The sequence below is a fragment of the Planococcus citri genome, chromosome 5 (genome assembly GCF_950023065.1).
Source record: "Planococcus citri chromosome 5, ihPlaCitr1.1, whole genome shotgun sequence".
NCBI lineage: Eukaryota > Metazoa > Arthropoda > Insecta > Hemiptera > Pseudococcidae > Planococcus > Planococcus citri.
In genome coordinates, this window is record NC_088681.1 from 61,596,912 (window position 1) to 61,620,556 (window position 23,645).

Consider the following 23,645-nt stretch of genomic DNA (forward strand, 5'->3'; position numbering starts at 1 on the left):
AACTGCTGGAAACAGTGAACTTTGTGCTTTTTTTGTAGTATTGAGCTTATACACTGATCTAATAGCATGTTTTTGCCTCCAGACATGCTTTCTTGCAGTGAGTTTGTACTAATGTATGTACTTAGTTTTTGATTTGCACTGAATTTAACTATGCTATGATAACTTTTTTTTAAATCAGTGTTGATGAACAATTCATAAAAAAGAGAAGTAGACATATAGCAAGGCAATTCATAAAAAAGAGAAATAGGTAGACATATAGCAAGATTAAATTCTTTGATCTCATACCAAAAGTTCTTGGATCTTTAGATTAAAAGATGGGTGTTTGTAAGTTTGGTGAGTTTTATTCAGCAAGAATATTTTGACAAATGATAATATTGAAAAAAATTTATCAATGAAATCGGTAAGACCAAATATAATCTGGAGATTTTGTTCTTTATAAAATATAAATATTTCAACAAATTCTCAACTGAGACCAAAATCACTAGTTGCAAATTTGCCTTGTATGTACCTATGTACTTGACACCTACACAGTTTATCTTAGAGTAGCAGAAAACTGTAGTTTACACTAGCAATTACATGGCATGTTTCCATGCCACTTCAGGATCAGACTTTGTTTTATACTAGTGTATGAATTTAGAATTAGAACTACTCAGTGATCATCTTTAAGGATTTGTACTTGTTTTTAATATTACTCCTAGTCCTAGAATTACAAACTTCAATGTGATTTTATCCTATGAACTTGAATTATCTCTCTTTGATTGATTCTGTGCTCTGCATTGTTTTTGAAATGTGATCTGTAACTTGATTGGAACTTTTATGTTATGTATTTTGTGTGAACTTTACCTGTATTCCCATTTCATTTTTGATGAACTTTTATCTAGTCAATGTTTTGATTAATTAAGATTGTGATTAATTGATTGAACTTTGAACTTTATGTTTTGAATCGGATGATTTTATATTTTAAATTTGTTTTAAGAACTTCGTGAACTTTCATAAAATTGGAATTAAAATTTTGAAGTTGTACTTTTTTTTGTTTTTTCTAATCTAGATTAGAGTTGTGAAGTTACATACAAGTAAACTTAAGTTTTTATGTAGAATTAGAATTTGAACATGATGTTTAATGAAAAAATCATTTGTTGATGTTGAGTTTGCTTTGCTTACCTACCTGACAAAACTCTTCCCAAATATGAAATATGTATCACAGTTGATTAAATTCTTGAAATGTTTATAACAATACTTAAGGATCGAACTCTGGTAAATTTTCTTTGAGGACTTCAGTACTCGCCTTACATTTCATCTAAATCACCAGCCCTTTGAACTACCTACTCAAGGACTTCCCCGCAGATTTAATAAAACATTTCAAATCATGTTCTAAACCAGCCCATATACTAGGCAAATAAGCGCAAGCAGATTGTTGAAATACAACACAAAGCCAGAAAGGAAAGCCTGACATGATGCAATTTGCAGAATACTACATTTGAGAGATTGGTGCATAAACCAAACTCAATGCCTGGTTAGAATTGTATTGGGTTTATATTGCTATAAGCACAAATGTAGTACATACTTGTACAAAGTGGACCAGTGAGTGTAAGAAGAAGAGCAAATTTCACGGCATATTGAATGATTTGTGCAAAAGGCAGCCACTTTTCACATACAACTTCATTTAGCATCAAGCTACTAAAAACCCACATTAAAGGCGAGAATGTTGAGAGCATTGTAGATTAAACACAACTTGAAATGTACTATTTTAATTTCTCTCTTGCAAGCTTATAGGTATACTCTAGACATTAGTCAAGGATTATGTACATGTAGTACCTGTAACATGAGACACCAAATCTAGCAATGGGATACAGCTAATGTTATACTATAGTAACATAGTTGCAAGTAAAGTAGTAACTCCCTCTCTTCCAAACCTAGAGTTCTAAAATAAGATCTGACACGTGGCTTGGTGGTGGCATTCAGTTCAGCTCATTCAGTATTTATCTCTACATACAATTGCAGACATAAATGAAATTATTCCGCCATATTGAAAACATAGTGGTGGATTTCATTACATTGAATGATACACAGTTACACTTCAAATTGAAAATGTTTTCGTACAAAGTTGGAAAAATGGTGCTAACCAGAAACACGTAGAATTAAAATGCCTTAAATATCTACTGTAAAATATATCTACTGTGATGTATTGGGAAGGTAAAGGATTAAATCTGTCATTCTGTTTGGAAAAATCATTACTATATGGAAATGAAACCAAGTGATGTAAGTATATTTAAATAAGTAAAATGAAATTATTCCACCATGTTATATTGAAAACATAGTAGTGGATTTTATTACATTGAATGAGACTAGGTTACACTTCAAATTGAAATGTTTTAGCACAAAGTTGGAAAAGCAGTGCTCAACAGTCAGATAATGCCTTAAATATCTACTGTAAAATATATCTACTGTGATGTATTGGGAAGGTAAAGGATTAAATCTGTCATTCTATTTAAAGAAATCAATATTATAAATGGAAATGGAACCAAGTGATGATGTAAGTGTATTTAAATGGTTCCTCATGTGTATGAAATTGTCCAATTGGACCACAGTAGGATGAACAATTTATCTAAAAATCTATGCAAAAAAGTGCTGAATGTTGAAAAACCAATTGTAAATATAGGAGATACACTGGTCATAGAAGCTGACATGCAACATGCCTTTATACAACCCCTTGAATTCTCCTTTCAAAGTTTCAACTGCATAATCATACAAACCATAATATGGAGGCAATTCTCCAGCTTCAACTCGAGGCATGAAATTAATTTTTTGTCTTTGTTTTCCAAAATTTTTATAACTTTGTTTTTAAAATTGTAATTGTTTCCATCAATTGATAGGTAACTTTAATTTTGTTAATTTTTCAATGTAATGATATAATTTGTTTTTTAAAGTTGTTTTTCATTACTTGTACCAATTCAAATAAGACGTCTCTTTCTCTTTACCAACCAATTTAACTTGTTTTCTAATGCAACTAATGTACAAAAAATTTGTGCCTAGCCAGGGAATCAAACCCAGACCCTCCGGATTGCTGGTCCAGTTTGCATTCACTATACCATGGAGGCAACAAGATTAATTGCCGTTCTAGATGCATTATCAAACAAAGTACATTTTTGAAACCAATACAAAGACTAGGTATGTATATCAGAGAGCAAAGCTAAATTGTGCCAAGACATGACAATAAATGTCATAATACAAAATTAGGATTCTCTGCTACCCATCGCAATGAATATTTTAAAAAACATAATATTGCAAATGAAGTTTCAAAAAGCTTCAAAAAGCTCAACAAGTTCATTTTTGCCAGCATGAAATGGCGTTTGTTAGACAAGTAACAGTGCATATGATTGTACCAAACTAAAAAGGGACGAATAGCAGATCCTCACACCTACTGACTCTTTCAATTGTACAAGTAGGCAAAATTTCATTTGTTTACTCTGCTGTTTTTGTTTTGATGGACCAAAACCTTGAGGGGCAGGTGGTGTTCCTAAGTAGGACCAAACCTATTAGTGAAGTCATATTTCGCTCTACTATACCATGCTTTCCTCCGCTGAGTGAACTCAGTTTGCTGAGTAAACCCACAGAAGGGCATATGTTGGACTGGGTTGTGCCTTGACTGATAGCTATTTAACCCTTTTCTCCCAGCCAAAAGGGTAACACTGGCATGGTGCGTTGTATGTCAGGTTGAGGTACCAGGTTTGTGACGCTGCCTCATCTCAGCTACTATGCAGTGTCCTATGAGTTGTCATGTTCCAATGTTCCTTTCAAATTAAGAGCTTCGGCTCCGGCCCTTCGTTTAAAGCTCAACTTTTAGTATTTTTAAAGTGAATTGTGTAATTGTTATTACTTTATATGATATACATGTAATTGTGTTATATATCCATTATTTACAACGTTGTATTTGATACATTCTCATTTTCTGTGTTAATTAGTATTACTACTGCCAAGGCCAAGTGCACCCAGCCAAGGGTTATGTAGCGTGTGCTTTAGGGGTAGTGTTTCTCTTGATAAGTGCTAATTATCACACTTACAGAATTGATTCAAGGATTTTTTCTAGTTTTCAAAAGTCTGACAATTTCAAAAACGTACTTTCTCTTAGGGTTTTTGCATGTCATTAGAAATACAACTCAAAGATTGACTTTTGAAAGATTTGCATTATTTTAGTAAGTAACTGACTGAATTTTTTCAAGTTCTCAAAAGTCAGGTCTAAAATTTTGCTTCACTGTAACTCAAAGTACATATTAAAAATTGGAGCTTTTTCCAAGAATGACCATACTTTGAGGACACCTGCTCATCCCCCGTACTGCCAATTAGCACAAAATTTCCCCCAGCGGTCTCCCATCCGAAACAAACTTCCTCCACTAACTTAGGCCAAAATCCATGAAATTCACCGCTCCACCTTATGCCACAAAAATACGGAAGATGACCAAAATTTGACATTTCTAATCATCTCAACTCTCCGAGCACCTAATTACAAAACTCTTTGTCCAAAATTTGAGCACAATTTCACTCCTCCAAGAACAAACGAATTTCCGGAATACCAATTTTATTCATTAACTCGTTCTCTGTTCAACGTACTAGTATCTCGAGTCGATACCTCGAATATAACAAAATTCCATCCAATTTTAATCCGATCACGTTGCTATATTTGGAATGCATTAACCTTATTATTGTAGCTACGATCGAGACCGAGTCGATCTACCTCACACGTATGAGAAATACACGTATAATAACGATACGATGAGGAAAAGAAAGACCCATTGTATGACCTTTATCGGGCGCTACGCTAACGGTTTCTCAGTGCCATAGTTGGCAAACAATGGTATTAATTTAAAGATGCATCTAGGAGTTTTAGTAAGTATGAGTAAGCTTATAGGTGGTAGAAGAGGTACAAGTAACGTATACGAGTGTAAGGTTAGCAAACGATGATGGAAATTAGATTAAATTGTACGAGTTTACTTAGAAAACACGTGCGAAGTAAGGTCGCTATGACCATGCTATGACTATACGAGCGTACGTAAACCTATTTATGTACTATAGTATACTACGTACGTACATATGTAACGTCTACACGTATAAATGCACCAAAACAGTCTACGTGGTACAATTTTCACCTTGATTTAGTCACGCGAAACGTACCTATAGGTACCACGAATAATATGTACTTATTTAATTGTCTACTTAAAATATATCGCAGTCGTAGCATTAGATTGTACTGCAAATAGAACTCTCTACCATACATCTACTTATAACCAATTCACGCCGAGTTTTAAAAAATGAATTGTTGCAACGCAACGGGTACATAATTTCTCAAACTCGTGTAAAATTTACACGACGACGACGACGACGATAGTACGACATTGCACGAGGCAGCTCGAGACACAGTAAATATTTCAGATTCGTATGAGAACGGATTTTAAATCTAGTTACGTATTCCGGGCACGTTTCAGTCCTTACAGCAGCATAGCTCACGACGCTGAAAACATTTATTGGTTCCTGGTAAGAAATTTTACGGTTTACGTTTCACCAGACTGAAAAACCAACAAGGTCTTTAGCCTCGAAAACAAAAAAGAGTGGAGAAAAAATTCAACGTATTTTGAATACAGCCAGGTATTGTTATTGTGGTAGAAAGATGAGAGGACTCATTCAATGAGCACAAAATTACTATACTATTACTATATACAAAAGCAGTGGAGCGACCCACCCACGACGAAATACTCCAAAAAACCAGTTTTCTAGTAACGAAACCGTCATGATTTTAGGTTTCGCTAACAAATCGCCACTTAATATATTCGTATGTGTAGGTTTAAGGTATTTCATGCAGGTATTTATACGCTGAATTTCACGATGGAAGTGTAAGATTTTGATACATATGATGCGCAAGGATCTCAAAAAATTCTCTCACCTAACCCCACAGGAGAGGGCCAGGGACATTCAAAGGGAGAGCTTAAAAAAAATTAAAAACGAAATCAATTGTGAAAAAACTGAATTGAAATTCAAAAAGTAAAAAAAAAACTGAAACTCGATCGTTGATAAACAAAAAAAGAAATGAAGGAAATTGAAATATTTGAAAATTGAAATAAAAACTGAGGAAAAAATTAGTGCCCCCCCCCCTCAACGAATAGAAAAATGCATTGAAGTGAAATAAAACAAATATGGATGAAAAGGAATAACAACAAATTCATGTTTAATTTTTGGTTAATTTGTAAGTAAGTGATTACAGTCTTCGTGTTGCTTAATGTGTTTTTTTCAACGATTTAATTATTTCATTTCGGCAATATTTGACCAATTTTTCATAATTTTCCATGAAATTTTTTTCATGAATGTAGGTATTTTTTCGATTAAATTCTCAATTATTTTCACAATGTTTTATTAATTTTCAGCCATTGTAAACTATTTGTATCACATTTCAATAAATTTTAAAGCAACTTTCTCAAAATTTTGCTCAATTATGCTGAGTTTTTTTATCCATTTAGGGGAACTTTTGATAATTCAGAGGTTACTTTTTCAATTTTTATTATAAGTTTTGTATTTTTGAAAAATTATCGTTCAATTTTTCAGGTTATTTGATTAATAATTTTTGTAATTTTCAATGATCTTGGCGATTTATGCAAAATCTAATCATTTTCTGTTGTTTGAATAACAGGGTGTCCAACAAAACTCCCAGACAAAAAATCATGACTTTTTTATGACTTGTACTGCATGAAAATACCCCCCCCCCTCCAAAAAAATTAATGAATTAAATTTATCATTTTTACGAAGCTCAGTTGGCTAATTTTTCAAAAAACTTTAGTTTTTTGTGAAAAAAATCAAAAACTAAGCATCCTAGTAAAAAACTAAACGACATTATGTCGATTGGAAATTTCATTCTCTATAATTTTCTTCAACATACGATAATTTTTTCGTAGGATGCTTCTTTCGTCTCTAGATAGATTTCAATGAAACTCAGTTTGCAAAACTTTTGAAAAATTTGCAAACTGAGTTTCATTAAAATCGATCTGGAGACGAAAAGAAGCGTCCTACGATAAAATTACGTCGAGGAAAATTAAATTTCTAATCGACATAATGTCGTTAGGTAGTTTTTTTCTAGGATGCTTGGTTTTTGATTTTTTTTTACAAAAAACTAAAACTCTTAGAAATGAACTTTTGAAAAAATTTTCATAAAAGTCATCAAGTCACAAAAATCGATCTAGAGGCGAAAGGAAGCGTCCAAAAAAAATTTCATGATAACAAAGATGTAGAGAATTAAATTTCTAATCGACATAATGTCGTTAGTTTGTTTCTAGGATGCTTATAGTTTTTGATTTTATTAAGAAAAACTAAAACGTGAAAATCGGGGTACTGACTTTTAGACCGCTATGTACTTGAAAGACTGTGGTGTATTTTTTTTCATTTGTATGTAGGCAAGTAAGTATTTCAGTTTATTCATTTCATTTATCTATAATGTTTTGAACAAATTTTTCATTTTTTCATTTTTTTTTTTTTCATTTTATGGGCTTTTAAAAAAATTATTAAATGTGTTTCGAGCAAAATTCATGACTTTTTCATGACTTTTCATGACTTTCAAGACTGTCAGGTACTCTGAATTAACGGTGAGTGATTTTTATAACAATTGTACAGTTTTTATGATATGTGTAACCGAGAACATCAGAATTTACTTTCGTTTTCTGCTGATAAGTGACACGTATTGTTTTTTAGTTCTGTTTGTTTTTTTTGTCACGTGTTTTGCATTTCTCAATCTTTTTCCTTCTGAATTTGGATGCCACACACACCCTCTCAATACCTTCCGAAGAGGGGTTTAGGAAGACCTCCGGGTCTAAATTAACTGTTGTGGACTTGTACTATAGACAATCATTGACACATTCCAGTATGGGATACATGGATAGTGATACTGAATAGAGGTGAAGGTGTAAGCGGCCATTTTTCAACTCGCCGATTTTATTATTTCGCTAATTAATTATTTTTAACTCTTGTATTACGTGTATTTAAAAAAAAAAGAAAAATGAGAGAGAGAAAAAAAATCATATACCTACATGCAAAACAAATAACTCAATAAATTACAACTTATCGCATCAATCGTTAAAAAGGTACTTGTGATAAGCGCGTTTAATCACAAATTACACTATATTTTTCATCGTTAACTGCCACATTTATAATTTCGTATTCGTGATAAAGTTCATAAACGCGTATTGTTTGCGCACCATTTCTTTCTATGTCCGGAATTTCGCGCTGGTCGTTTAATACATAATGGAAAATATATATACAATGTCGAGTCTTAACACACACAGTACACTATTATAGTTAGTCACTTTCGTGTAAATAATTCCTACCACTTGGCAAAAAATATCGTATCTATTTTCGAGTATAAATTTCTTATCGCGAAAAGCCCCGGTAATATACTCGATTACGATTATCGTGTGTTCTGTCTGTACTGTCTCTGTAGATCAGGAGGTAAACAGATAATGTAATCGTTACAACTTCAATATTACGTACTCGTACATACAAAATAAAGCCAAGTATGTCTTCCATTTTTAAAAAGTTGACTAAAAATATAAATACGAACGTATACTATATCTAGTTAGGTTACAATTTTTTTATCGCTTCTTGTATCTGTTTATTTTAAATACCTACCAGTTCAATGAACTTGGAAGTAATTTAACACAAATTACAATGCGAGTAATTTTATAGAAATGTCGAGAGAATTAAGTTTTCGTAGTTTTTTTTTACAATGAAATAATTGAGTTTAGACGTTATGGTTACATATACTGCGATGACCTTGCAAATAATCATTTGGCTGAATGATTAGTATCAGATGATAGCAAGTTTTATTTGAACATCAGATCAAAATCCAAATTTTAGTATTAAAAGGTGTAGGAGAGAATGATTTGATTATAACGAAGCTTTCGGTGTTTTGAAAATTTCACAATTTTTTTTTACAAATAAGAGTAATCTAATTGTTAAGTTTAACTTCTCAGATGAAAATGGTTAAAATTTATCTTTTGAACTTCTCCCATGGATTTAGAGGTAAACTGGAGGGGAAATGTCCAACACAGAGTTGTATGCAGAATTCAACCTTTTCATACTTTTATTTAAATTTTACGAATTGTCCTGGAAAGCTGAAATTTGCTGTAGTACCCTATTTTCAACACTCTGAATTGATTGGAAATAATTTCGAACCATTTCGAGTAATTCTGGAGCTTCCAGCAGATTTTTGAAAATCGAAATTTTTGAATAATTTTACCCTTATTGAAGTTGAAAAGCTGAAATTCACTAATGAGGGAAATAATCAAAATTTTACCAAGTTGACCAAGAAAGCTGAAATTTGCGATATACCCTATTTTCGACATGCCAAATCGATTGGAAATGGTTTAAACCCATTTTGAGTAGTTCTGGAGCCTCCAGCAGATTTTTGAAACTCGAAATTCCCACAAAATTCCATAAAATTGGAGTTGTAAAGCTAAAATTGATTCTAAAAACTAATTTCAATACGCTACGAAGTACTGCAGGTGAATTTCACGCCGTTTTGGAGCCTCCAGCGACTTTTTGAAAATTCCTGAAGCCTCCAGCAGATTTTTGAAACTTTATATTTTCACAAAATTTCATCAAATGGAGATGGAAAGCTGAAATTTACTCTACACACCAATTTTAACACCCTCTGAAGACGACTTCAGGTAAGTTAAAGTCATTTTAGAGCCTCCAGTGACTTTTTTGAAAATTACGGTAGCCTCCAGTAGATTTTTGAAGCTTGAAATTCCCGCAACATTAATTTATCAAATGGAGTTGGCAAGCAGAAATTTACTTCTCAGACTAAATGGTGGTTTCAAATGGTTTTGAAGCTTCCAGCTACTTTGAGAAAACAATTTTCCACAAAAACGCCATGTAACCTTTCAAAAAGTCGCTGGAGGCTCCAAAACGACTTGAAATCCACCAGTAGTCAACTTCGTAGCGTATTGAAATTAGTTTGCAGACTTAATTTCGACTCTCCATTTCAGTTTGATGACATTTTGGGGAAATTTCAAGTTTCAAAAATCTACTGGAGGCTCCAGTAATTTTCAAAAAAGTCGATGGAGGCTCTAAAATGACTTGAACCCACCTGAAGCAGTCTTCAGAGGGTGTTAAAATTGGAGTGTAGAGTAAATTTCAGCTTTCCACCTCCATTTGATGAAATTTTGTGAAAATTTAAAGTTTCAAAAATCTGCTGGAGGCTTCAGGAATTTTCAAAAAGTCGCTGGAGGCTCCAAAACGATTTGAAATTCACCTGCAGTACTTCGTAGCGTATTGAAATTAGTTTTTAGAATAAATTTTAGCTTTACAACTCCAATTTGATGGAATTTTGTGGGAATTTCGAGTTTCAAAAATCTGCTGGAGGCTCCAGAACTCCTCAAAACGGGTTGAAACCGTTTCCAATCGATTTGGCATGTCGAAAATAGGGTATATCCCAAATTTCAGCTTTCTTGGTCAATTTGGTAAAATTTTGATTTTTTCCCTCATTTTTGGCCTAAATAGGATTTTCAAAAATTCACCTAAAATCTAAAAACGCACTTTAGCACTTGAAATTTTGACAAGTGATGAATTTTTGCATGATCTTTCGATTTACCTTAGTAAATTTTGAGAAATTTCGTGCAAGTCCTATGTTGAAATTTGAAACGCAAAATCTGCGATTTAGGCTGACTTGCCAATCAAAATGGCCGCCATTTTGTAAGTAAGGCAAACTTTTTTTGGGCAAGTTTGCTTTAAAATGTTCCTTAGGATGTCCCCTTTAAGAAAAAAGTTGTCCCGGATGATCGGCGGGGGGGGGGGGGGGGGTGCAATTACTCCTATCCTATTGTCATATGCCGGACTATTAATTCCAACACGCTGAGTCAATTAAAGATGATTTCATGTCGTTCTGGAGCCTCCAGCGATGTTCTGGAAATTCCAGTTGATACGAAAAAACACCCTAAAATCAGTACAATCCAATTTTAGCACGTATAAACGTGATTTGTGCTCGTTAGTGAACTATCTACTTGACTGATGGGATTTTTTAGAAACTTGAATTTTCAAAAAAATTATCAAGAGGCTACAAAATACCAGTAGGCTGCGCTCTGATCGCGTTTATTCACGCTGAAGTTGATTTGACCAGTTTTCATGGCTCTTTTTGAAAATTTGGAAGAATCAAAATATAACCGAAGGCTCTAGAACGGCTTAAAACCATCTCCAATCGACTCAGTCAGCATATTGTTATTAGGATGCAGTGAATTTTACCTTTCAAACTTCATGGGTTCAAATTTCAAGGAAATATTTCAATTTTCAGAAATGTGCTGGAGGCTTGAAAACTGCTCAAAACGATTTGGAACCGTTTCCAAAGAATTCGAGTGGCCGAAAAAATGGTACATACAAGATTTCAGTCAATTTGGTGGAATTTTGATTATTTTTCCTATTTTTTATTCGAATCAGGGGCGATTTTACCAAGTAAGCTTTTAAGCTAAGCTTCTACATATATAAATTTTGAAAAAGAAAAGAGTTTTTATTAATTTCATCAAAAGGTCAATTTATAAACCATTAACCCTTTGGAGGTTCTCTAGGTTTTCGGGTTAGAAAATTGAAGTGCCTTAATGAGTGTGATAGGGTACCTCGCCCAATTGGCCAAACCACAAAAACGTCGAGCTTTTGATGAAAAGTTTTATAGGAAAATGAAAGTTTCCAAAAAACACAAATGTGACATTTCCTAAAAAAAATTTGAATATATGCAGAATTTTTTTTGAAAAAATGAACCAAAAACATGTGTCAAAAACATTGAACAAAAGCACTCTTTCAAAAAATGAAATAAAAATTGAATTGGAAAAAAATAAAAAAACAAGGTTGAAAAAAAGTCATCTGGCAGTTCACAAATTCAGCGAGAATCAAATCTTGTTGGCAAAAATGCCTTTGTTTAAAGCATGAAGAGAAGAAAAATCTATGTCGCTAAGAGAGGATTTTTTATCAAGTCATAAAATCTTTTCGGAAATCGAGCCGAAATATGGGACAAAATTTAGCAAAATTGCGAGCTTTCTGGTAGGGGGTAACTAATTATAAAAACATTTTCGCCTTTATTCACGAGATGTAGCATAGAATTTTCTTTCATTTTGGGAAAAAATGAGTATTTTATCATATATTGGAGTATAGGAATATGAAGATGAAGATGAAGAGAAATAGTAAAAATAGTAAATAAAAATCCAAATTCATCTACGAGTTCAGTCTTTCATTTCGTTTACGCTGTGGATTTGTGTTTTTGTTCACTATTTCTCTTCATCTTCATCTTCATATTCCTATACTCCAATAAGTTATAAAATACTCATTTTTTCCCAAAATGAAAGAAAATTCTATGCTACATCTCGTGAATAAAGGCGAAAATGTTTTTATAATTAGTTACCTCCTGCCAGAAAGCTCGCAATTTCGCTAAATTTTGTCCCATATTTCGGCTCGATTTCCGAAAAGATTTTATGACTTGATAAAAAATCCTCTCTTAGCGACATAGATTTTTCTTCTCTTCATGCTTTAAACAAAGGCATTTTTGCCAACAAGATTTGATTCTCGCTGAATTTGTGAACTGCCAGATGACTTTTTTTCAACCTTGTTTTTTTATTTTTTTCCAATTCAATTTTTATTTCATTTTTTGAAAGAGTGCTTTTGTTCAATGTTTTTGACACGTGTTTTTGGTTCATTTTTTCAAAAAAAATTCTGCATACATTCAATTTTTTTTTAGGAAATGTCACATTTGTGTTTTTTGGAAACTTTCATTTTCCTATAAAACTTTTCATCAAAAGCTCGACTTTTTTGTGGTTTGGCCAATTGGGCGAGGTACCCTATCACACTCATTAAGGCACTTCAATTTTCTAACCCGAAAACCTAGAGAACCTCCAAAGGGTTAAGTAATTCCATTGAAATCATCAAAAAACTGAAATGAAACGATGCGTTTCACCGGCTTGCTGCTTGTTATCATGAACGACACGAGGAACCGAACCGCTGAAGCTATTCTGTTTCACCATCCATTGAGACAGCACATCCAGGATTCGCGCATGATTCCAAATTGATTTGTTTTCTAAACATTTGCCAAAAATTAAAAAATGGGCTTGAGTAAGTAAGTTTTTCAAAATCTGATGTTTTGACTCGATTAATTTTTTTATCTAAAATAATTTCAGATTTCAGGGTGGAAACAGGGGTCCTTAAAATTTAGCTAAACCATTGCGAAAAGAGTGAAGAGATGGATGAATCGATTCGCCGGATTCAAATATGACGATGAATGCAAATTTCGACAAATGAGGCTATCCTGAGGACAAAAAATACCGTTGAAACTTGAAATTTCGGTCACTTAGGTAGGTTGAGGTTACATCACTCAGAAAATTTTGAAAATTGATGCATAAAGATTGAGAATATGTTGAGAAATATTTTCAAAAAATGAAATGTTTGCCCGCGTGTAAGTAGGGAAATAGAGGGAGAAATCATTTTCAAACTTTCAAAATCGACTTCAAAAGCCAAACTTTACTCGAATGTCAAATGATGCACAAGATGGAACTAAGAGTATGAAAATCTTATTTTTTAAGATCCAATGCCTCCCTTTTTAGAATAGTACGAGAGGAATTATTGCGATGAGCTCCTTTCTTCCATTTTTTGGCCAGGATCAATTTTTGAAAAAATTATTAATTTTTTACAATTTTTAATAGGTACCTAGTTCAATTTTTGCTAAAATTATGTTAAAGTAAGTGTTCATTTTTCGACTTTTTCAATCAATTTTCGCATTACTCGAATTATATATTTTTTTACAAGTAGAATGATTTAGGAGAAAGGCGAACTAAAGGTAAGTTTATGGAATTCTACCGACGATCTTGTAATATATTCCTCGCAACATTATGCTAAAAAAACGTACATTTTGAATATTAATTATTTGTTTTTTAAAATTATAAACAAGAGTTTCGTTGTATAAATAATTTAGTTTCAGCAAATCATGTTACAAAATTCAAAATTGTGTCTTCGTTTTCTCTTTTACAAAAAACACGAACATGAAAATGAAAAAATACACACCAAGAATATATATGTACTTAATGATAGAAAAAGTGACAAAAAGTAGGTAATGCTTTAATTTTCAAAAAACATGCTAATACGAATAGGTTACCCACACAATTCACATGTCACCATAAATACCTCCACTTCGACACCATTGTTTCAAAAAGCTGAGGATATCACAATTCAGCATCATCTGAATCAAACACGTTTCAAATTCTCCAGCTGAATAAACCGAAGTTGATTATTCGAGCGAAATTCGAGACCCTTTTAATAGGATTTTTTTTTTCAATTCATCGACATTACAGCCTTACAATACGTATTAACAATATTCGATCTGGATTAATTTCCAGCTATTACGGGTAAGTAAGTACTATAGACGATTATTATTCATCTTATATATTCCACCAAGCACCTGCTTCGGATAAGAATAATTCTTTAAAACGATATTTAAAATAGGCGATCGTACCCATTAAAAGAATCGATTAGTAATCAGCTAACTACATATATACAGTATGGTCTATAATTAAGCAGTCTCAGACTCATAGTCAGACCATAGCACATGTTCGTTGTTCGAGTTTGACATTAACAGTACACTAAACTAACAAAATGAATTCGTCATTTAGGCTGTAAAAATTACACAAGTTATGATTCATTTTTATGATATACGAGTACATGAGTACATCATCATCGTAAGCACTGTAGTTGAATTTCTTCCGCCATATGGTGTTTTTTAAATTAACCCTAAAGCGTATTACAATATAAACAAGTAAGATTCTATAGAAGATGTTAGCGTGTTGTTCGAATTGTATGAGATTTTGGCGCTATATTCAACAATGATTGTGTAATTTCGTATCGAAAAATATATCTGTGTATGTGTGTAGTGCTCATCTCGCGATAAACAACTTCCACTCTGTGTTATGGTTTTAAAATATGTATTATCATAACATTTACCAGTATATGTCGACCATGTTGTCCGAATACGAGTATTTGCGACGAATCAAGGTCTTATTATATCTGACATCGAGACGGTTGTGTTTGAAGTTTTAGGCTTTAGGACCATGAGGCAAACTGGCGAATGAAATTATTTTCTAAGACCATTTTGACTCTAAACCACAAAATAACTGGAATAGGTTTTAGGTAAATGAAAAGTGAAAAATTGAAAATTTTTCAAAAATAGTACAATATTGGTACCTATTTAAATCTGAGTTCTGAAGACACTGACAGAATTTAATTTTGAAGACCATTGCACCCTCATTTTGAAAATGATGAGCTGAATTGCTCAATTTTACTCGAGATTGCTCTCAAATTCCAAACCTGAAGTTCAAAATTGCCATAAATGGTTTGCTTTTTGTTTTCAATTTGAATGAATGACGAACTGAAACTGATACATTCTGTCACAATTTGCAAAATTTATATTCAAGTTGAGGGGCTAATATGGTCATATTTTTCACAGATCCTGACATGAATTTTCAAATTTCTGTAACCCAAAAATTTTTCCAGCTACATGTTTCACTTCCTACGTAAAATCAAAAATAATATGTACTTTTCAAAAGTGTATTCTCTTAGAAGACTCAATATCTCCACTCCGGAGATACCTCTGGAGCTAAAATTTGACTTGTCTATATCAACCATAATGATTCAAGTGATTGCGAAGCCATACGAGTTTCCAAAATTTTGCAAAAAGATGGAAGGGTACCTTTTGAATTGTTTCCTCGCCCTCCCCTTTCCCTCAAAATTATGGCTGAGTTGTATACTTGTAATATAAGAAGGTAATTAATCATTTTTAATATCAATTTGTGTTCGTTTTTCTGTTGATAGCTTCATTGAAGAGCAAAATGGAAGACCATATCAAAGACAAGAAGAACCGCAATCACAAGATACCATTGGTATAAATACAAAAAGTACTGAGTAGTTGCGGGTGGTTTACTTACAAATTTCACACTATTCCGTAGTAAGGTATGATCTCCTCGCCATAAAAATGTCTTTTGAGAAATTTTTTCAAACTCAAAATGGAGGTCCTCAATGAATTTGCTAAAAAAAAAAACCTCTGATATTTCATTATTTTCGTCTTGGAGATCAAACATCTCATCTCAAATGGCTTTATTTTAATTAATTCTCAATGCTATTCGGTATCAGAATTGGGAAAAAGGTATCGAAAATCATTTCAAAGTCGAGAAAATTCGTAGAGACCTTCATTTTGAATTCAAAGTTCATCATCATCATAAATTTATCTTTATTGCTTGTACTGTCTTTTGGACATCTAAAGCATGGGGATTATAGGTTATTTACATTATTAACTTAGAATTAAATCGGGGAATTTTTTACGTTTTAAACGTCTTATACATATAAGTTGTTCAGAAAACATTTTGGCTCCGGAGGGGCTCTTGAAGAGAAGATGTACATAGATCTCCAAATGGGGCACATTTTTCGAAAAAATCGCTCTAGACCTTGCCCAACTTGCTTTGGAAAAAATTGCCACATTCCTAAAATATGTACTATAGAAGGTATTTGAGATTCTGCATCGACCTAGGCCAATGCCATCAAAATTCATAACCACTTTCAGGGTTCTGCTGAGTAGTTGAAAATTTGCAAATCGTTCATAACATTATTACTAAAACTTGGGGAATACTTTGGAATACAGTGGTGCCAATTTTTTCTTTATTATTGTCGATTTCAAAAAATTGAGAAAAATATCCCAAACCGAGTGAAATTTTTGTAGTTTTTAGAAATAGGCACACATGTTTAAAAAGTTGATACCTCAGTATTCCAAACATTTTCCCCAGTTACAGAAATGATTTCTTTCCATGGTTTGACATAATTTATGAGAAATATTTGGAAAGAAAATATTTTCAAAATTTGAAATTACCCAAAAATAAGGGATTGGAAAATTTTCAACTGCTCAATTAGTCCGGCATATGACAATAGGAGTAATTGCACCCCCCCCCCCCCCGCCGATCTTCCGGGACAACTTTCTTCTTAAAGGGGACATCCTAAAGAACATTTTAAAGCAAACTTGCTCAAAAAAAAGTTGGCCTTACATACAAAATGGCGGCCATTTCGATTGACAGGCCAGCCGAAATTGCAGATTTTGCGTTTCAACATGGGACTTGCACGAAATTTTTCAAACCTTACAAAGGTAGATCGAAAGATCGAGCAAAAATTTATCACCTGTCAAAATTTCAAGTGCTAAAGTGCGTTTTTCGATTTTAGGTGAATTTTTGAAAATCCCATTTAGGCCAAAAATGAGGGGAAAAATCAAAATTTTACCAAATTGACAAGAAATCTGAAATTTGGGATATACCCGATTTTCGACATACCAAATCGATTGGAAACGGTTTCAACCCGTTTTGAGCAGTTTTGGAGTCTCCAGCAGATTTTTGAAACTCAAAATTCCCACAAAATTCCATGTCACTGGAGGCTCTAAAATGACTTGAACCCACCTGAAGTCGTTTTCAGAGGGTGTTAAAATTGGAGTGTAGAGTAAATTTCAGCTTTCCATCTCCATTTTGATGAAATTTTGTGAAAATTTAAAGTTTCAAAAATCTGCTGGAGGCTTCAGGAATTTTCAAAAAGTCGCTGGAGGCTCCAAAACGACTTGAAATTCACCTGCAGTACTTCGTAGCGAATTGAAATTAGTTTTTAGAATAAATTTCAGCTTTACAACTCCAATTTGATGGAATTTTGTGGGAATTTCGAGTTTCAAAAATCTGCTGGAGGCTCCAGAACTGCTCAAAACGGGTTGAAACCGTTTCCAATCGATTTGGCATGTCGAAATTTGGGCATATCCCAAATTTCAGCTTTCTTGGTCAATTTGGTAAAATTTTGATTTTTTCCCTCATTTTTGACCTAAATTCGATTTTCAAAAATTCACCAAAAATCGAAAAACGCACTTTAGCACTTGAAATTTTGACAGGTGATAAATTTTTGCATGATCTTTCGATCTACCTTTGTAAGGTTTGAAAAAGTTCATGCAAGTCCTATGTTGAAATTTGAAACGCAAAATCTGCAATTTCGGCTGGCCTGTCAATCAAAATGGCCGCCATTTTGTATGTAAGGCCAACTTTTTTTTGGGTAAGTTTGCTTTAAAATGTTCTATATATAGGATGTCCCCTTTAAGAAAAAAGTTGTCCCGGAAAATCGGCGGGGGGGGGTGCAATCACACCAATTGTTATACGTCGGACTAAATAGAATCCTAAAGATGTCTTGGATTTCGGTGATGATAGCCTAAGCCGACGCCGAATCTCAAATACTATCTTTTCGAACTGATCCATTTACCCAAAAACAGATTAGGTAGGGCGTAGAGCGAAAAAACCTACTTTTTTCGAAAATCGCCTCTCTTCGATGATCCATATCACCGCTCCAGAGGTACCTTCAGAAGTTTAGAACTACAATTGATCTGAGTAACTTTCAATTCTGAAAGAAAGTTTCCACTGAACTTGATTAAAATCCTTAAAAAAAATTTCTAGATCTACTTTGATGTAAGCCATACATATACTCAATTGTGATATGAATATTCCCTGAATTTGTAATTTCCAGAAGATTTTGAGCGATGGCTCACTGTATATCATTTTTCATATTATGTAAAATCAAAATCAAGAAGCTCGATGGGAAAAGGTATCCAGACTATTATGTTTGAATTTTCAAGTAAGTAAATTACAATTTTGTTCACCGGTCCTGGCATAAGTTGTCTCAAATCATTCCATGATGCTACATATTAATGAAAATAGAAATAAAAGTAAACAGGACAGATAAACTAATTAGTGACACTGAATAGCATTATAAATCAAAATCAAGCCTTCTGAGGCATCTGATATTTCAAGATGAAAATATTGGTAACAAGCATTTTTGAAAATAGAAAAACAGATGAGCTAAAATAAAATAAGTTTGTGTAAAAAAAGAAAATTTTGAAGAAAAACAAGGCATGCGACTTCAGATAGTTATTCAAACTGCAAATGTTTGAAGGTGATTGCTTGTGGGAGGATTAAAATTGATGGGAAAATCTTTGTGTTATAGAGAGCATTTTTCAAAATTTTGAAAACCCATGTCACAATTCAACGCATAATTTTCAATGAAATTCTGAAAAATATGTATCATTTTCATCTTCTGACACATACATCTCTCTTGAGATAATTTGCTTGGGTAAGTAAGTTGCCTCAGTCAGAAGATGACTGGGTACACTTTTGCAAGCATTTGAATTTTATGATGGATACTGTGTCATAAAGACTGCGCTCAATCAATTCATTATCTGTAAGATGACTTCTAAAAAGTAATTCCAGTGATTCCACAACATGACATATGTATGTATTTTATTTTTATCATCTCCTTATGACAAACAGATTGAGGGCTGTATTATGACACAGTATCTATCATAAAATTCAAATGCTCGCAAAAGTTCACCTAGTCATCTTCTGAGGTAACTTACTCACCCAAGCAAATCACCTCAAGAGAGATGTATGTGTCCGAAAATGAAAATGATGTCATACTTTTCAGGTTGAATTATGACACGAGTTTTCAAAATTTCAAAAAATGCTCTCTATAACACAAAGATTTTTCTATCAATTTTAATCCTCTCACAAGCAATCACCTTCAAACATTTGCAGTTTGAATAACCATCTGAAGTCGCAAGCCTTGTTTTTCTTCAAAAATTTCTTTTTTTACGCAAACTTATTTTATTTTAGCTCATCTTTTTTTCTACTTTTAAAAATGCATGTTATCAATATTCTCATATTGAAATATCAGATGCCTCAGAAGGCTGGATTTTGATTTATAATGATATTCGGTGTCATAAATGGAAAAAGGGAAAACTTTAATTGAACGACAGATTAAGGGAATTGCACGACAGGAAAATCCCACGACGAAATCATGTCTTTGAACAACAGCGATTCAACGACAGTTTTGGTCATTAGAACGACAGCATTGAACGACAGACCTCGAACGACAAGTATAGAAAATTCACGCCGCGAAAAAGGAAATGCACAACGAACATGGGAAAGCCCGACAAAATTATTTCAATTGCACGACAACACAAATAATTCGAAAATGGGGCTCAACAGTAACGAAAATAATATTTTTTCACACCTTTCAAGTTTGGATTCTCCAAAATTTTGGCTTTCACTCCGCTCTGACAAAATTGTCACTTTTTCCACAAGTACATATTTTATTCAACTTATTTGGCTCAATTTAGTGTATGAGTAGGTACATTATTTTTTCAGTTATAAAACTTTAACTTTTTCAAAATTTTGTTTATCCTCTTACAAATACTTAGATATTAGCTTGACTTAACTCAGCATACAAACTCCAATTTAATTATTCAATTTCGTCAAATTGTTCAATTAAAAAAAAAAATCGGCAACGTTTTGCTTTTTTTTTTCTTTAAAAGTTGTCGAATTTGTAATTTTTATAACCCCCCCCCCCCCCCCCCGCCCCCTAATAATCAAATGACAACATTGACTAAAATTGAAAGTAAAAACATTTTTTTTTAAAAGTCAGTAAAAAGCACATATGATTTTTTCCTTCGTTACCCATCCACCCCCCCCCCCCCCCCCACACACACACACACACAATATCATATCCACAAAAAAAACAAATCCCGGTAACTTTGAAAGTGCCCCATCCGCTCTTGTGTGCCAGTAGAAGCAAAAAATGTGCCTCTGGTGCTGAAAAGGAAGAGGGGTAGGCCAAACAAGGCTAAAATGGCACTTCTCGTATAATGATTTATACTGTTCCTAATTCTTATGTTACGTTGATATCTTTAATAATGAATTGTTTTTGGAAATTTTAATTTGGCGAAAAAATTCGTCGCTTTTATCATTATGTCGTCGTTCATTTACAAAAGTCGTCGATGCATTTGATTCAATTTGTCGGGCATACGCTGGCGTTCACTTAATTTTTTTGGCGTGCACTTGAATTTTTTTTGTCGTGCAATGGTTGAAAACTGTTTCTGTCGTTAAAAAAGTGGTTTTGAGACGTTCGCATCTGTCGTGCAAAACACTTTTTTTTTGTCGTTCAAATCATTTAATCTGTCGTGCCGATAAATGGCACCCATGGAAAAATAGTCAATTTAAGGTTTATTGCTATTTGTGACATGAATACTTTATGAATGTGCGATTTCCAGCAAATTTTGAGTTCTGTGCAGCAACCGACCTTACTCAGTTTAAGGGGATATTCTCAATACACCAAATTTTCTCATAGCATAACCAAAATGCCTTAATTTTACATTGGTCTTATGGGACGGAATGGGACAAACTTTAATGCTATAATTTAGAGCCGCGGATGCATGGAATGGGCTCAAATTTGAAATACATGTTTTTTAAGACATTTTGAACAATCCTGTGCATGCATTTGTCAGTACGTTGAATAGTTTTTCAATAAATACAGTTTCAAGAAATGTTGGATTTTTCTCAAAAAGTCCAACATTCCATTAAATCGTATTTTTTCGAAAACTACTCAACGTATCGACAAATGCATGCACAGGATTATTCTAATCGTCTTGAAAAACGTATATACCAAATTTGAAGCCATTCCGTGCACAAATGGCTCTGAATTATGTGTTTGAAGTTTGACAGGCGGACAGATATACTACCATGTATTGAGAATATCCCCTTAAAGCACTTCAAGTTTTATCCGTCAGTTTGTCTCATAGCCGAAACTGCAGAAAGGGTTGAGCTTAACATCCCTCATCCAGACTATTATCCAGGGTTGTACATGTTTAAAACAAGTGAAAAAAAACAGAACGATGTTTTAAACAAAAAAAGCCGTTTAAAGCCGTTTAAAAGTGTTTTTTTTTTGTTTTAAACGTGTTTTTTTTCAACTCCAATTTCCTAAAAAAAAACAAGTTTTTTCAAGTTTTTTGCTGGAAAAAAGTGAAATTGAACAAACTGTATTTTTAGAGACAAATTGTGATTTTTTGATTTAAAACACTGAAAAAAGTTTTGATTGATTTGACCCATTTGACCCCTTGAATTTCTAAGTAAGTAAATTACAATTTTGTTCACCGGTCCTGACATAAGATGTCTCAAATCATTCCATGATGCTATTATGAAAATAGAAATAAAAGTAAACACGACAGATAAACTAATTAGTTCATCATCATCATCATCATCATCATCTCTTTGATCTCTTTCATAATTGAATTACTTGCTGGACTGATAAGATAAGAAACACATTATATTTAAATTTGATGACAATCAATTAGCCCTATTTTACGTTTGTTTACAAAGTAAACACCTGCATATGTGATAATGTGATAAATAATCAACAACATTCTTTCTCGATTTCGAATAAGTACAAGTAATATAAAAAATAATGAACTGAAACGACCGAAAAATTAAAAAACCCCACTTCCTACTTCCTACACCAATCATTACCTACTAATTACTGATAAGGATTACTCCCCCTATAACCGAACCTGGCTCTACCCCGTCCATGTTTACATACTCAAAATACCTATCGAACGAAAAAATGGAACCGCGAATTAGAACCAGGAATGAAGCGATAGGAAATAGTACGAATTCGCATTTGGCGAAAAAGAAACATTCTGTCGACTTTTTAATGTCGACGAATCAATAAAAAGGGAACAAAGGAATTCGTCGGGCAAAAAATGCGGATAACTGGTAGTTACTCTAGACATGTACGACACCCAAAACCGACGTTTTTACATATCAATATTACACCATTCGATTACAAATCGTACATTTTTGCAACTCGATTCGAAGCAAATGGCACGATTAAACTTAGCTACATAGATAGAGACAATGGTGTTCTAAATCACGTATTTATGTGCTTTATTCGTCGAATAGCGAATACACGTATCAAAATGTAACATGCATTAGAGGTACTATATACTAGATCAGCAATAAAATGTATTACTCACTTTACTGTTTGACTGTTCTTCATTCAAAGTATACTGCCTTAGTCTCTCGGTGAGATATTTTATCATTATTCAACAACACGATCCGAGCTTGGTAATCAAGCTCAATTTTATAATAAAGTACAGTTATGAACTTACACAGTCATAAATGTTTTTCTAAAAAAAACGAGACACCAGACGAAGAAAACAAACAACGAACTGCACCAAAACCGTAGACCGTAGATCTAGAGATACGTACGTGTAACTTCGCGAATATGAAATATTAATAACACAAATATACGATCGTATTAAGCAATAATTAGGCAGAAAAATACTGATTAGGTGAATTAGTAAAACACACTAGAGTAAAAACAATTAGATAAATTTGTAACACCGCCTACACATTGGCCGGATTTACAAGGTAACCCGTTCAATTAAATCGCTTCGATTCGACGGTAACGGTTTTACTATGAAGGGTAACGACGAATGATTCCCGTACAACTTTACAACTAAATACGACAGTCAGCTGAAACGAACGTACGCGGACGAGTCCATTTCGGCGGTTTAACACGAGGTGGGGTAACGTCGACTGAATATATACTACGATATGGTAGCAGACCGGTGGAATCCGATGGTTCTTGCCCTTTACAACTCATTCATCGATGTTAACGCGTGGTAATAGCTCTCCGCTAGAGTAAAATGTTTGCCAGCTCCGGATTGGCTATTCCCGTTCAAAAAGTGTACT

General features: G+C 33.3%; 1 protein-coding gene across 5 annotated transcripts in view; it reads right to left on the reverse strand.

Moving 5' to 3' along the window:
• Reph (Regulator of eph expression) overlaps window positions 1-23,605 on the reverse strand; it is a 152,622-nt gene extending 129,017 nt beyond the window's left edge. Inside the window, exon 1 of one of the 5 annotated variants that reach the window (XM_065367792.1) lies at window positions 22,925-23,605. In XM_065367792.1, coding sequence (XP_065223864.1) covers window positions 22,925-22,990 — 66 coding nt within the window. In that variant the 5' untranslated portion in view covers window positions 22,991-23,605. The remainder of the gene's footprint in view (window positions 1-22,924) is intronic. The other 4 variants (XM_065367797.1, XM_065367795.1, XM_065367796.1 and 1 more) reach the window with 4 other exon arrangements.
• Between the last annotated feature and the right edge of the window lie 40 nt (window positions 23,606-23,645).